Here is a 14,887-nt window from a genome sequence, read left to right as displayed (position 1 = left end):
AGTTTGACCAAACTGCGGGAGGCAGTGGAAGACAGGAGTGCCTGGCGTGCTCTGGTCCATGGGGTCACAAAAAGTCGGACATGACTAAATGACTAAACAACAACAACAAGGAACCTTGTTTGAATCCTGCATGATGGCTTCCTGCAGGCACCTGGTTGGCCAGTGTGAGAATAGGATGAAGAGTTAGATGGGCCATTGGCCTGACCCAGCAGGCTCTTCTTATGTTAATTGCCTTGAAACAGATTTCATCACAGCAAGTCTCATTGGGCCATATATGGAGGTATGTGTGTTTTTGTCTGTGTTTGTCTAGCTTTAAAGGACAAAAGCCAGGAAATGTCAAAACCAGCATTCATTACTGAGCTTCAAAAACTCAAAAAAATTAGATTACAGCTCAAAAAAATTAGATAACAGTTTACAGCACAAAAGAACCCAGTGTTTATACCATTATGTCTTTATGGGTGGGGGGGTTGTTGGTGTTTATTGCCGTTTTAATTCTACTGCCCTGGGAGAATCTGGGGAAGGGCAGGTAAGAAATAATAATGAAAATGAACAGCAAATACATTTGCAAAAATACTGATAAGAGGATGCCTCACAAATGAAAAGGATTTTCATGCAGATTGTACCCAAGGCGTCCAACATTTGTATTGGTGTGAAGAATCTGCTTTCAGTACAGGGGTCCGTGGGACTCAGTTATTGTTCAGCTCCAATAGGGTTTCGAGCCCTGCTTTAGGCAAAAGGTTCTTATTGCAGGGGGTTGGACTAGATGACCCTCGGTTCCCTTCCAACTCTACAATTCTATGAGTCTATGTCTACAAAAGCACTTAGAACAGCTAATTATGCATTTTAAACACCATTTGGACTGTGTATTGATTTTCCCCTTAACACTTGCAAACATAATGTTAAATTTTCAATGGCGGTAAGTGGGAATTCGTATGGATTTTAACTCATAGAGTACCTGAACATCTGGCCTTGAGGGATACTTGAAATGCACATTTTGGAAAGCCAGATTTCCTTTAATTTGGTCGGGTTTGTAGCCAGCAGGTGAATAACTGTCAATTTTAGGTTCCTGTAGAAAAGAAAAGAAGATTTAAAAAAATCAAATTCAGGTCAGTTTCATTCTTCTGAAACTTGGAAGCAAAGTGAAATTTTGGATACCAAGCTAGCATGTAAAGATTCTGTTCATACACCCATCACCAGTGGAGACCCATCTAGACTAGATGCTACTGTCTTTAGCAAACTTGTCAAGTTTTTTTCCTTTTAAAAGAAACAGTTCCCACTTTTAATCAGGAACACAGTCATGGGAAAGAGAGGTTAACTCTTTCTTCCCTACCACAGCCCCAACTAACACCCCACCTCATCTAAGGCCATCATTAGCCAGGAAGAAAATCTTCCACCGAGAGGATTTATTCCCAACACCAACATCAGAGGAAGGATTTTCCTTGCAACCATAGCAGGGAAGGAAAAGGGTATGTTGTTATTACTACCTATACTGCAATTAACGGGACACGGGTGGCGCTGTGGGTTAAACCACAGAGCCTAGGACTTGCCGATCAGAAGGTCGGCGGTTCAAATCCCCGTGACGGGGTGAGCTCCCGTTGCTTGGTCCCTGCTCCTGCCAACCTAGCAGTTCGAAAGCACATGAAAGGGCAAGTAGATAAACAGGTACCGCTCTGGCGGGAAGGTAAACGGTGTTTCCATGTGCTGCTCTGGTTCGCCAGAAGCGGCTTAGTCATGCTGGCCACATGACCCGTAAGCTGTACGCCGGCTCCCTAGGCCAATAAAGTGAGATGAGCGCCGCAACCCCAGAGTCGGTCACAACTGGACCTAATGGTCAGGGGTCCCTTTACCTTTACCTTTATACTGCAATTATACCCTACCTTTCCTCCAAGTGGTCCAAAGTGACATACATGGTTCTCCCCCTCCACATTTGATCCTCACAACAACCCTATGAGGTAGGCAGATCTCAGCCAGCGGTGATTACAAACTTACAACAGATCTCAGACATTTTGGCTCACTATCATTTCAAGCTTTAAAAAAGGAGGCTTACATTGTCTATGATGTTGAATATTGCATAAGCTGCTCCCCTTGCAATAGCAAACGCTTCTAGGTTTGGAGTCACCTGACCGATGGAAAAGGCGCCAATCAAAACAGCGAAGAAGACCTAAACAGGAATATTTTTCAAAACAGAAAGAAAATATGTTTATGAATCCTTTTTGCCAGATAGGATCCACATTCCTTAACTGTGATGTGGCTGATCTCCAGCAAACAGACATGTATCTAGCAGATAACGAAGGCTGACTGGTGCTTCCAGACTGTCATTTTTTTTTGCAGATGGGATCACATACCAGCAAACACAGGTTGCATAATTAAAGCAGATTTGACATTTTGGTCACTCCACCCACTAAAAAGATTAGAAAGTAATGGAAAAATACACTTTTAAAAAATAATAATAATGGGATAACAATTGCATAATCTCCCCACACAGAAATACTGTGATGAAATCTCAATAAGTAGCCAGCATTAAACACCCTCCCCACAAACTTTGTGCAAATCAGGATGAAAGCTCAATAAAAAGTATTGAGGATTAAATATATGATAAGATCCCTGATTGAGTGCAATCCAGAGAAATTCCAAGGAACTTCTAAAAGCCCAGTTCTAAGCATATTTACTGAAAAGTAAATCATCACCACCACTATCATTTTATTTGTATGCTGCCTTTCCATAGCTGAAACAATGCTCAAGGCAGCTTAAAACATGACAAGATTTACATAATTACCAACATAACAAAAGTCATAAACAATAAATAAAACACATCAAAAGGTACACAACCAAATGGAAAACAATTTCCACATAAATCATAAAATCTAAAACTAAAACATTAATATCAATAACAAATTAAGATGACATAGATAAAAATAAAAAACAATATTAAAAAAGAAGCCCTCTCTGTTGAGAAGCAGCAGCAGCAGCAGCTCTCTATGGAGCCTGTCAGGCCCCACCCCAAGCCAAATGGAGGCTCCCAGCAGGTAATTACAGTTTCTAGAAAGCACATTATACTTCCAAATAAACAACAAGAACAACAACACAAAATATAAACCAGTGGCAACTTGATTTCCTGTCCCCTTAAAAGTAATGCAGTCCAGAGAATGTTATATCCAATTTTAATGAGATCAAGCAGGTATAAGCACAGAGAAAGGTTTAAGTACAAGGAAAAAGTTCCACTGCAAAATAGTGTTTTTAGATTGTCTCTGCATAAAATGCCATGCTAACCTTGTCAATAGTGCAGTATCACCAGGCAACTCTGTGTCACTTGCTTCATGAAAGATCACCCTATTCTAGAAAACCCACAGTGGAAACCTGCACCAATGCTGTTATGTACAGTGGTGCCCCGCAAGACGAATGCCTCGCAAGACGGAAAACTCGCTAGACGAAAGAGTTTTCCATTTTGGAGGTGCTTCGCAAAACGAATTTCCTATGGGCTTGCTTCGCAAGACGACAATGTCTTGCAAGTTCCTGCTGGTTTTTTCCCCTCCCCCCTTTTTTCTAAGCCGCTAAGCCGCTTATCAGCTGATCCGATCAGCAGATAAGCCGCTAAAAGCCGCTAATAGCGCTAATAGCGCTAATAGCACTAATCCGTCAATGGGCTTGCTTCGCAAGACGAAAAAACCGCTAGACGAAGAGAATCACAGAACGGATTCTTTTCGTCTTGCGAGGCACCACTGTACTTGAGTTGAATAGGATCCAAAATGCAGCAGTCTGATTGGTCCTAGAACAATAGGATTCAGAATGCAGCAGTCTGATTGGTCCTAGAACAATGCGGCAGTATGATTGATCTGCAGGAGCCACCCAACCCAGCTCCTGATTGGCCTACAGGAGAATTCCAGAATTAGGCAATCAAGTGCAGCCCATTGTGTAAATAATGTCTATAAAGCAGATACTTTGGGGGAACTTTCATTCCTCCTTACCACTATGAGCTGAATAAAGTGCATGAAATCCACTGTCGACTCCTAGTATATTTCAAATACTCAGGCGCTAAAGCCAACCTCACAGCCACCAGGCCCAGGGCCTTCACCCGATAGGCTTGTGCAGTGGCTCATGAACCAATGAAAATTATCGTGAGATGATGCTTCCCCTTAAGTTACCAAGCCACAAACCAACTATTCTGCTAAATCAATGGAAAATCCTTCTGTGCCTAAAAGCATTATTTATGAGGCCTAGAGCAGCTTCGTATGCATTAATTTCTTCCTAATGCCTGGTTCCACATTTTGGAAGGCAGAACAGGGGAGGGGATGAAAAACACTGTGTACCTCCCCCACCAGTCCCCAAAATCGTGCCTTTTCATGCTGTGCCAGCAAGTGAACGAGAGATATGCAGAGCCTCCCCAAATCAGCCCTTTTCCTCCTCCTCGCTTAAATAGGTGGAAATTGGCAGGGGGAGCATAGCACCACAATGCTCGGCTGCACAATGGAAGGAAGCTAGCGCATGTGTCAGGGGATAAACCAGGATGCACTTGGCGTCACTGGCCTGGGAACCTGAAGTAGAAAGTTCAGGCAAGGTCAGGGACACAGAAGAAAATGAGGCAGCGATGGAGCAAGCAGACCAAGTCATCACAGACTTGGATATGGGGAAAGCAAAGCAAAGCTATGAACCAACAGACTGGTCCAAAGGTACACTCTCAAAGTGACAGACAGGGACAGTGTCAAGCGTTGGCAAGGTTGGACATTTGCAGGCAGCCCACAATCCCAGCATGGGTTCCCACTGACAAAAACATCCTGGAATCTACTGCAGTTAGGTGGTAGACCTGCTGAATTTGGCACATGGAGGGTGTCTTGCTCAAGGACCCCCCAGAACCTGGGGGAAAATAGGAAGCTGGCTGGCTTATACTGAGACCATTGGTCTACCTAGCTCAGTATGGTCTAGACCAGGTGTGGGGAACCTTTGGCCCTCAAGATGCTTCTTCACTACAATTCCCATCAGCCCCAGCAAACAGGGCCAATGTTTTTCCAAAATGGCATAGTTTTGCTGTCTGGCAGCCTTAGCACTTTTGGGAGGAGGAGCAGCATAAAAAAATACAATACTTTATTTATTTTGTGGGTGCTTTTATGCGTCTACCAATATGACACTTCATAGGTAGTGAAATGTACAGAGCCTCATCATTCATCACAAAGACCCACTTAGCCTCTGAGCAATCCTGAATTCCAGTGCTTTTTTTGGTGGGGGGGGGACGCGGGTGGCGCTGTGGGTTAAACCACAGAGCCTACGACTTGCCAATCAGAAGGTCGGCGGTTTGAATCCCCGACGGGGTGAGCTCCCATTGCTCAGTCCCTGCTCCTGCCAACCTAGCATGTCAAAGTGCAAGTAGATACCGTATTTTTCGCCCCATAAGACGCACTTTTTCCCCTCCAAAAATGAAGGGGAAATCGGGGTGCGTCTTATGGGGCGAATGCCTGCAAGCCTCGCGTGCCCGGCAGGAGGTCCCACCGGGTGCGCGAGGCTTGGGGCGGCAGCCTGTCCCCCGAAGCACGGGGAGCCCTCGGGAGGGCTCCCCCTGATTCGGGCGAGTGTCTGCAAGCCTCGCGCACCCGGCAGGAGGTCCCACCGGGTGCGCGAGGCTTGGGGCGGCAGCGGACTGCTTGCGCGCACCTAGAAGCTTGGGGCCAGCTGAGCTCAGCCCGCCCCAAGCTTCTAGGTGCGCGCAAGCAGTCCGCTGCCGCCCCAAGCCTCGTGCACCCGGTGGGACCTCCTGCCGGGTGCGCGAGGCTTGGGGCGGCAGCGGACTACTTGCGCGCACCTAGAAGCTTGGGGCGCGCTGAGCTCAGCACGCCCCAAGCTCCTGGTATAGCGCAGCGATCCGCTAGCCCTGGGAGAGCCCCGCGGCTCTCCCAAGGCTAGCGGACTGCTTGCGCGCACGCAGAAGCTTGGGGCGCGCTGAGCTCAGCACGCCCCAAGCTCCTGGTGTAGCGCAGTGATCCGCTAGCCCTGGGAGAGCCCCGCGGCTCTCCCAGGGCTAGCGGACTGCTTGCCGGCACGCAGAAGCTTGGGGCGCGCTGACCTCAGCTTGCCCCAAGCTTCTGGTGTAGCGCAGTGATCCGCTAGACCTGGGAGAGCCCCGCAGCTCTCCCAGGGCTAGCGGACTGCTTGCCGGCACGCAGAAGCTTGGGGCGCGCTGACCTCAGCTTGCCCCAAGCTTCTGGATTAGCGCAGGGGTCCGCTAGCCCTGGGAGAGGCGCCCGGCTCTCCCACGCTAGCGGAGACCTTGCCGGCACGCAGAAGCTTGGGGCGCGCTGAGCTCCGCACGCCCCAAGCTCCTGGTGTAGCGCAGCGCACCTGGGGGGGAAATAAATTTTTTTCCTTTATTTCCCCCCCAAAAATCTAGGTGCGTCTTATGGGCCGGTGCGTCTTATGGGGCGAAAAATACGGTAAATAGGTACCGCTTTGGTGTGATGGTAAATGGTGTTTCTGTGCGCTGCTCTGGTTCGCCAGAAGCAGCTTAGTCATGCTGGATGGAAGCTGTACGCCGGCTCCCTTGGCCAATAAAGCGAGATGAGCGCCGCAACCCCAGAGTCGGTCACAACTGGACCTAATGGTTAGGGGTCCCTTTACCTTTACCTTTACGGAGAAAAGACTGAACAGCTGTTCACCAAAACTTACTGTCAGGACTTTCCCAATGCTGTAACCTTCATCCAGTATCAAGGTAGTTCCATACCAGAAAGCCAATGCATATGCAGCATATATTAATAAGAAAGCAATCCCCATGGACATATTGGCAGTCACAGCCTTTTTAATTCCAAGTCTTTTAGCATCTTCTAAATTTTTATGATATCTGAAAGAAAAATAGCAACCTGATTGAATTATGTTATCTCCAATTGATAGGAAAATGCATTTTCTCTCCCATTTTTATTATTTATTTTTGCTAGAATTTCTTTGAAAATACGCAGTCCATTCACACATAAAATATTTTTTGTAGTCAACATATCTATGTACAGTACATATATTTTAAAATCCTACACAGAAGTGATAAAAATGTATGTTTAGTGGTTCCAAAAGAGCACTCCTTCTGCAGAAATTTATGCAATTTGCTAAAACAAAAAACAACAACTAGCCAGTTAGGTCCTAAACAAATGCCAAGATAGTTGTCTGTTAACATAATCATTCCAACTTTTAAAATCTTCTCTCTCACACCCCCTAGTTCAATAATTGTCCCTACAATATTTTGAATGGTCAACACAATTGCCTCTGCTGTTTCATAGCTTTCCAAACTGTGTGTTGTCCCTGCGCTCCAGAGTTGGAAAGGGGTTAGTTTAACCTCTAGTTTGCTAGTAAAACTGAATGACTGTGTCGCGAAGTGATGAATGTCTAAAAAGTGTGTCAGTAACAGGAAAAGTTTGGAAAGTTCTGTGCTATATGATGTAGTCAAGACATGACATTATAGGAGCCAGAAACAGTGGAAGGATCACTGTATGGCGTCACTTCAAATTAAGTTTGCCACCTATCTCTTGTCTGCCAATTACCTGCAGGCAGGAGTAGCTACATAGGGAACGTTTAAATTAGGGATCAGGAGCCTCAAGCCCAGGGGTCACAGCTCCATAGGCATCTTAACTTTCTAGACCACTGAGCTATGGCCCTTCTCATTTTAAATCATCAACAAGCGGGAGGGGGGAGGGGTTACTGGCCTACTGCTCACTAACCTTTGGTGGCATTTAGCCAGGGTTCAGATTTTGTCATTTTTATTATTTATTTTTGCTAGAATTTCTTTGAAAATACGCAGTCCATTCACACATAAAATATTTTTTGTAGTCAACATATCTATGTACAGTACATATATTTTAAAATCCTACACAGAAGTGATAAAAATGTATGTTTAGTGGTTCCAAAAGAGCACTCCTTCTGCAGAAATTTATGCAATTTGCTAAAACAAAAAACAACAACTAGCCAGTTAGGTCCTAAACAAATGCCAAGATAGTTGTCTGTTAACATAATCATTCCAACTTTTAAAATCTTCTCTCTCACACCCCCTAGTTCAATAATTGTCCCTACAATATTTTGAATGGTCAACACAATTGCCTCTGCTGTTTCATAGCTTTCCAAACTGTGTGTTGTCCCTGCGCTCCAGAGTTGGAAAGGGGTTAGTTTAACCTCTAGTTTGCTAGTAAAACTGAATGACTGTGTCGCGAAGTGATGAATGTCTAAAAAGTGTGTCAGTAACAGGAAAAGTTTGGAAAGTTCTGTGCTATATGATGTAGTCAAGACATGACATTATAGGAGCCAGAAACAGTGGAAGGATCACTGTATGGCGTCACTTCAAATTAAGTTTGCCACCTATCTCTTGTCTGCCAATTACCTGCAGGCAGGAGTAGCTACATAGGGAACGTTTAAATTAGGGATCAGGAGCCTCAAGCCCAGGGGTCACAGCTCCATAGGCATCTTAACTTTCTAGACCACTGAGCTATGGCCCTTCTCATTTTAAATCATCAACAAGCGGGAGGGGGGAGGGGTTACTGGCCTACTGCTCACTAACCTTTGGTGGCATTTAGCCAGGGTTCAGATTTTGTCATTTAGAGTTTGGTATATTTCAAACAGTGAAAATCCGGCCAGAAAAGTTGTTGTTGGGGTTTTTTTGGGGGCCATAGTTGTTGACCCTTTTGGGTAAATTTGCAGAAAAGAAAGAAGAAGATTTTGAGCTATTTTTAAGCAAAATTACCAAAAATGACACTGCCCGCATGGGTTGCCATATGTCTGGATTTTCCCAGAATTTTTTAGCAATTTCCATCCAGTCACTGCTTCCAAATGTCTGAGAAATTCCGGACATATGAGAACCCTAGGTTTGGAAAAGGTCAAATACAGAATAATCCAGGTGTATATCTATAGCCAGTGGCCACAAAACATAACCTGACCTCTCAATTTCTTTCTTCTGTCCTCCAAAAGCCATCACCGTCTTAATTGATGAGAGAACCTCCTCAGCAACAGATCCAGCTTTTGCATATGCAGCAAGCTCCTTGTTGGTGAATGCAGTAAGGACCTGTGAGATAAAGACATTGCCGATTTCAATGCTATGATCCAATACTATTGTGTGTGAGACACTTGCTTCTTTTCCTTCCCCTATACTTCCCTATTAATGCTCCAAAACAATCATGGTGTAATACAGTGGTCGAGAATCTGTGTCCCTGCATATTCTAATCAATATTCACAAAGCAGGGGCCAACAATGGAGAGACCACACAGGCAAGACCCAATCACTCAACACTTCCCTCCCCAAGAAAAGCTTCACCCTCAAAAAGACCTGTTGCTCATGTGATAGTGATGGTGTAGACATGTACATATTGTGGGAAATTATCTAGGTCAGGCTTTCCAAAACTTGGGGTCTCCAACTGTTTTTTGACTACAACTCCCATCACCCCTAGCTAGCAGGACCAGTGGTTAGGGAGGATGGAAACTGTAGTCTCAATGCAGCTGGAGAGACTCAAGTTTGGGTAACCCTGATCTAGGTCATGGGTAGAGAAACTCAGGCCTAGGGGCCAAATGTGGCCCTTCCAAGCCTCCCTATCTGGCCCTCAGAACCGTCCCCACAGTGTCCCACCTATCTCCAGGCCACACCCATCATTGGTCTTGCTTTGCATCCCAAATGCTTTTGACTAGCTGAAATGTGGCCTTGAACTCTGACAATGCCTCTTGCTTGTCTGGACAAATGATAGTGTGGTGTGTGAAGAGAAACTAAGGTCAACATTCACATCCATTGCTCCATCCATGTTTGCCTCTGTCCTCACCCCTACTGGCATCCCTCTGAATGTTGCCCAGAAGGGAACATGGCTCTGAGGAAGCAAAGAAGCTTGCCAGAAAGATAAAAGCCCTCGCTGACCTTAGTTATCTCTGCTCAACACAAAAGCCATCGGAAACAAAGTTTTAGAGGTAGCCAGAGTGGTGTTTTCATAACCGAACAATACTTATTGTGCACGGTACCCTAGCATTTCAGCAAAATTATACCCACCTTTGCCCAGATTGCAGCTGAGAGCCCCAGAACAGGACTGACCGCAAGTATTACAAGAGTCAATTTCCATCCTTTGGCAAACCCGACTATAAATCCTGTTAGAAATGTAGCTACTCCCTGGATGAGCATTGACATTTTGTCACCAATTCCTTCGTTGATCTTGGAGACATCACTAAAAACAAACCAAGGTAGACCGATTAGGGCAAAATTTAGGTCAGGAAAACCAACAAGATGCATTTCTACAAGGTATTCCTGTTACGCTGATACGGAATTCACAACTCAAATACTACAAAATATTCATTTAGCCCCAGAGATACGGATGCCAATGCTACAGGTTTTCATCGAAAGCAAAAAAGTAATTACCGTATTTTTTGCACCATAACACTCACTTTTTTCCTCCTAGAAAGTAAGGGGAAATGTCTGTGCGTGTTATGGAGCGAATGCCTGCGGGTGGCGGGGGGGATCTGCTGCAGTCGTGAGCAGAGGATCCATGGTTCCCCTTCCTTCCCTCCTCCGTGGTTACAAAGCATGGATCCACATGGATCCTCAGAATTTTTGCATTGGGCTACCCCAAACTCACTGTCAGATCACATGTCTGTGGCCACAGCATGAACCACAAAAATCATATATCCACTATTTTGTTTAGAATATTTTTATTCTTGTTTTCCTCCTCTAAAAACTACGTGCGTGTTATGGTCTGGTGCGTGTTATAGAGCGAAAAATACGGTACTTTTATTCTGATCCCCATCCCCTTCCTGCAGAGCCTTTCAGATCTATGTGGATATTTTACAAGAGTCATGGGACACTTTAAGGGCAGGTTTATCGCAGCATAATCTTCAATGAACCAACAATATTCTTCCACAGTTGACAGCAGTAGCATTATTAGGAACTGGCCTTCGGGACACGGGGCTGTATCCAGCATTCCGTATCTGCTAGAAGGGAAGGGCCATAGCTCCATGGTAGAATGTCGGCTTTTCAGGTTTAATCCCTGGCATTTCCAGGTAGGACTGGGAGACCCTGGAGAGCTGCTGCCTGTCAGTGTGGACAAGATTGAGCTACATGGACTCAGTATAAAGCAGCTCCCTACCTTCCTAGTGCAAAGGCCCTTCTTGTGCTAGTGGGCAGGTGCATTTTAATGCTGCGCAACAGAGGGATCCAATACAGCAGTTGCACTAGGAGAAACTCGTTGTGCAATAGATTGCACCGAAATGGCTGACCTGCACTGCCAGCAGTCTCCTTTTCCGGCTCCCAGCTCTGCCCCCGGATTGGCTGATGGTGCAGGCCACGTGGAAGCCCTGCAGCCTATGGGGACAGCCCAGGGGGAGGAGCAACGGGCAGCCAAGGTAGCCAAGGTAGCCGTGGGCCAGGGCAGCCTGCGCCTGGTCACAAAAGCTGCCCATGTCAGGAATGGTGAGCGGTCATTGCCAACAAAGTTACCAGCAACCAGCTTATGCACTCTCTTGTGCAACAGAATCCCACTGCCGCAAAACATTTCACCCGAGAAACAAATACACCATTAAGTGACTTTAACTTAGTGCTACATTGGATACAACCCATCAGGTCTTTTGTACTGGACCCTAAACCTCTTGCCCTTTCCCCGTTATTAATTTTTTCTCTCTCTTTCTCAATTTTAATATTCCTCTCTGCTTTAATATGAGCAATACTACTTTAAGCTGAGCAATTCTACTTTAAAAACTGAACACCTAAAACCCTACCAATATACAGGAACCTCTGCTTGCTTTCTTGCTTTTATTTATTTCATAAAATTTATATTTTGTCTGTATGTAGAAAACCTCGAAGTGCTTTGCAAAAAGAAGAAAACAAGGTATCGGTTAAAAAAAACCACACCAATTAAACATTCAGAAAATCAAAACCTGCAGTAAACTAAAAACACATCAGCATTCTGGAAATCTGGGTCTAAAAAAAATGCTTTTAGTAGGCATCAAAAAGAGTATGGTGTAGATGACTTCCTGATTTCAGTAGACAGGAGCTTCCAAAGTATAGGTATTCCAAAGTATAGGTATTCCAAAGTATTATGTGACGCATGGTGCAGTGCCAGTTCCGCAGATTGAGTTGGTCACAACGGCATTTATAGGGTAAAGCGATCTCACAGATAAACTGGTCACAAAGTTGTTATGGGCTTTATATACTTGGACTTCACCCGACAGCAGATTAGAAACCAGTTGAGCACAGGTGCTATATGCTAGCAAAGTCTCACTCCAATCAGCAATTGTGCCACACTAACTGCAGCTTCTGGAACGAGCACAATTTTTTTACGTGGATTAATCAAGCCAGTAACAGAATTAAAATTTGGTTTTCTGTTGAAGAAAATACACCAGCCACGTATTAAATAGATATACTCACTCTATAAGACGAGTATTCAATTCCCCAACATCATTTACATCGAACCATCCAATTTCTTGCCGCATGACAGCATGGAAAAAGTGTTGCCTAATTCTCTTGACCTGGCGGCCGGCTGCCAGTGTCCAGCATGCAATGTGAGCATAGGCAGCAATAAGGACACCAGCTCCTATTCCTGAGTAATAGTATGAATGTCTGAAAGCACAATGTTGCAGAGGCAAGTTCAAGAAGGGCACCCGTGCAAGTCATTAGCATCACAAAATTGGGAAGAATCTTTTTCATTTGCGAGTATAAAATACATTCAATATGCACAGCTAATGCTGGAGCCAGCATCTCCTCCTGCCCCCTGCGGCTAACTAAAGTGCCTATGGGAATACCACAAGCAGGACAGGGAAGTGATAGTTTTATTATTTATTATTTTTATTTTATTTTTTACATTTACTGTATATACCACTTTTTCCTCCAAGGTTCTCCTTCTCCCCCCATTTCATCCCTTTGAGGTAGGTTAGGCTAAGAGATGGTGGCTGGCCCAAGGTCACCCAGCAAGCTTCGCAGCTGATGGGAATTTGAATCCTTGTCTCCAGCACTCTTAACCATCACACTATTCTGGCTCTCTGGAGCTGGGACTCACCACCTGGTATTCCGATATTGGAGATAACACTGTCATTCACTCACGACTAGAGCTATTGCTAACGCGATCCCCCATGAATTCCCCCAATTCCCTTTCCGTGCCATTTGAGGTTGAGTTTGCCAACTATCAGTGTGACCCTAATCATGCCTACTCAGAATTAAGTCCTATTGAATTCAGTGGGGGTTACTCCTAGGTAAAGAGTTAGGATTTCAGTTTTAATCACGACATTATATGGTAGCAGTTTCCATAGTTTAAACGTGTGTTAATTGAAGATGTACTTCCAAGGGTGGCTCCAGAAGGGGGCAAAAGGGAGTAAACCCGCCTCCAAACAAGAAGCTTGCCCCCTCTCCCCCCCCCCGCCCTCATGTCATTAACTGTTACTTTCCTTTCAGTGATCTTAGCTGGTTGCACCAAGAAGCAAAGGAGAAGGGTGGGGAGTTGGAGGTGTAAATGATTATGAGACTTTGAAAAGCTGGTACCACTGACTACCAGCAATACCATGGTTGTTGAATTAATTACCATCATTGTTAATTAAGCTAAATACCTTTAATTGGATTTTGAATAAATGTACAATTAATTGTTATTATTCCGAATTTTATTGTACTATTTTATTGTGCTAGTGGGTCATTATATTTTGAATAATGCTTTTTTATAGGGTAGAGTAGGGGGGCACTAGAGTTGAGTTTATGGAACCAAGTTGGGGGGGCACCCTTTAAAACAATACAGTGGTACCTCGGGTTAAGTACTTAATTCGTTCCAGAGGTCCGTTCTTAACCTGAAACTGTTCTTAACCTGAAGCACCACTTTAGCTAATGGGGCCTCCTGCTGCTGCCACGCCACCAGAGCACAATTTCTGTTCTCATCCTGAAGCAAAGTTCTTAACCCGAGGTACTATTTCTGGGTTAGCGGAGTCTGTAACCTGAAGTGTATGTAATCTGAAGCATATGTAACCTGAGGTACCACTGTACCTTTGTTGCAGTGGCATAGCATAGTTTGCTGGCTCGTGGGGCGGGCAGGAGGCACCAGCCCAGCCCTCACTGTCAACGCCACCAAGGCAATCCCACCCCCAAAGCAGCAAAGCAGAGCTATGCTGACCGACTTGCCCGCCTGCACAGGGGGAGCCCAAGAGGCTGGCGTGGCCCTTGGTGGGCAGAGAGAAGCAATGAGGTCATGGGGGGGGGGTTGCCTGGTTTGCATTGCCTCAAGAACTTTGCTCCCGGGGCCATGGCACCCCTGTTTAGGAATACATTAATAACAGAGTATAAATCCTGAAGCAGCTGAGGTGCAAGACAGCAAGAGTTCATTGTAGTGAGATGTCCTCATTGAAAGGTGAAGTTTTGACAGAGCATGTGAAGGAAATGGCATGCCTACTTAACACGTACAGTGACAACCCTACACATTTTTCAGTTCTAGTCTTTTGTGCTTGTGAAATCACTTGGGCTTTTCTTTTTTTTTCTCCTATCATAGGAGACATAATTTATTGCGCTTGCAATGATAGATTGATTTCAGAAGCAAACAAGTTCAGGCTTTCATCCAGGATGCATTCTGCCCTTTGTACATACGGGCTGGGCCTTCAAGAGGCCAAAGTTTCAACTGTGTATACGAAATGAGTTATGCCACATTAGCTTTAAGGCTTGTATTCGGATTCATAACCAAGGTCACGAGGTAACTGGAAGGGAGAGAGCGAAAGGCAAAAAGGGAGAAGAAATGGGAAAGGAGAGCTTAATAGGCTTTAGCTGTTTTACATGTTACTCCAGCCATGTGGAAAACATCCCTGAGACAGTGCTCAACATGGGAGTCGTAATATATATATAAATAAATATGATTACCAAACTATGTTCTGAGACCATGCTGGAGTTCTCCTGACTGGTAGCGGCATTTTTCTGCACAGGAATGCTTCCTCCCACCATT

General features: G+C 45.0%; 1 protein-coding gene across 4 annotated transcripts in view; it reads right to left on the bottom strand.

Annotated features, from left to right (window-relative positions):
• ABCB1 (ATP binding cassette subfamily B member 1) overlaps positions 1-14,887 on the bottom strand; it is a 54,172-nt gene that overhangs the window by 28,370 nt on the left and 10,915 nt on the right. For all 4 annotated transcript variants that reach the window (XM_082193196.1, XM_082193197.1, XM_082193195.1 and 1 more), the window contains exons 6-11: positions 12,349-12,540; positions 9,985-10,156; positions 8,895-9,019; positions 6,652-6,823; positions 2,048-2,161; positions 956-1,066 (exon numbers count right to left, since the gene is read on the bottom strand). In XM_082193196.1, the coding sequence (XP_082049322.1) occupies positions 956-1,066; positions 2,048-2,161; positions 6,652-6,823; positions 8,895-9,019; positions 9,985-10,156; positions 12,349-12,540 (886 nt within the window). The remainder of the gene's footprint in view (positions 1-955; positions 1,067-2,047; positions 2,162-6,651; positions 6,824-8,894; positions 9,020-9,984; positions 10,157-12,348; positions 12,541-14,887) is intronic.

Source organism: Podarcis vaucheri (genome assembly GCF_965113315.1).
Source record: "Podarcis vaucheri genome assembly, chromosome: 12".
Classification (NCBI taxonomy): Eukaryota; Metazoa; Chordata; class Lepidosauria; order Squamata; family Lacertidae; genus Podarcis; species Podarcis vaucheri.
This window is presented reverse-complemented; position numbering and strand designations above follow the sequence as displayed.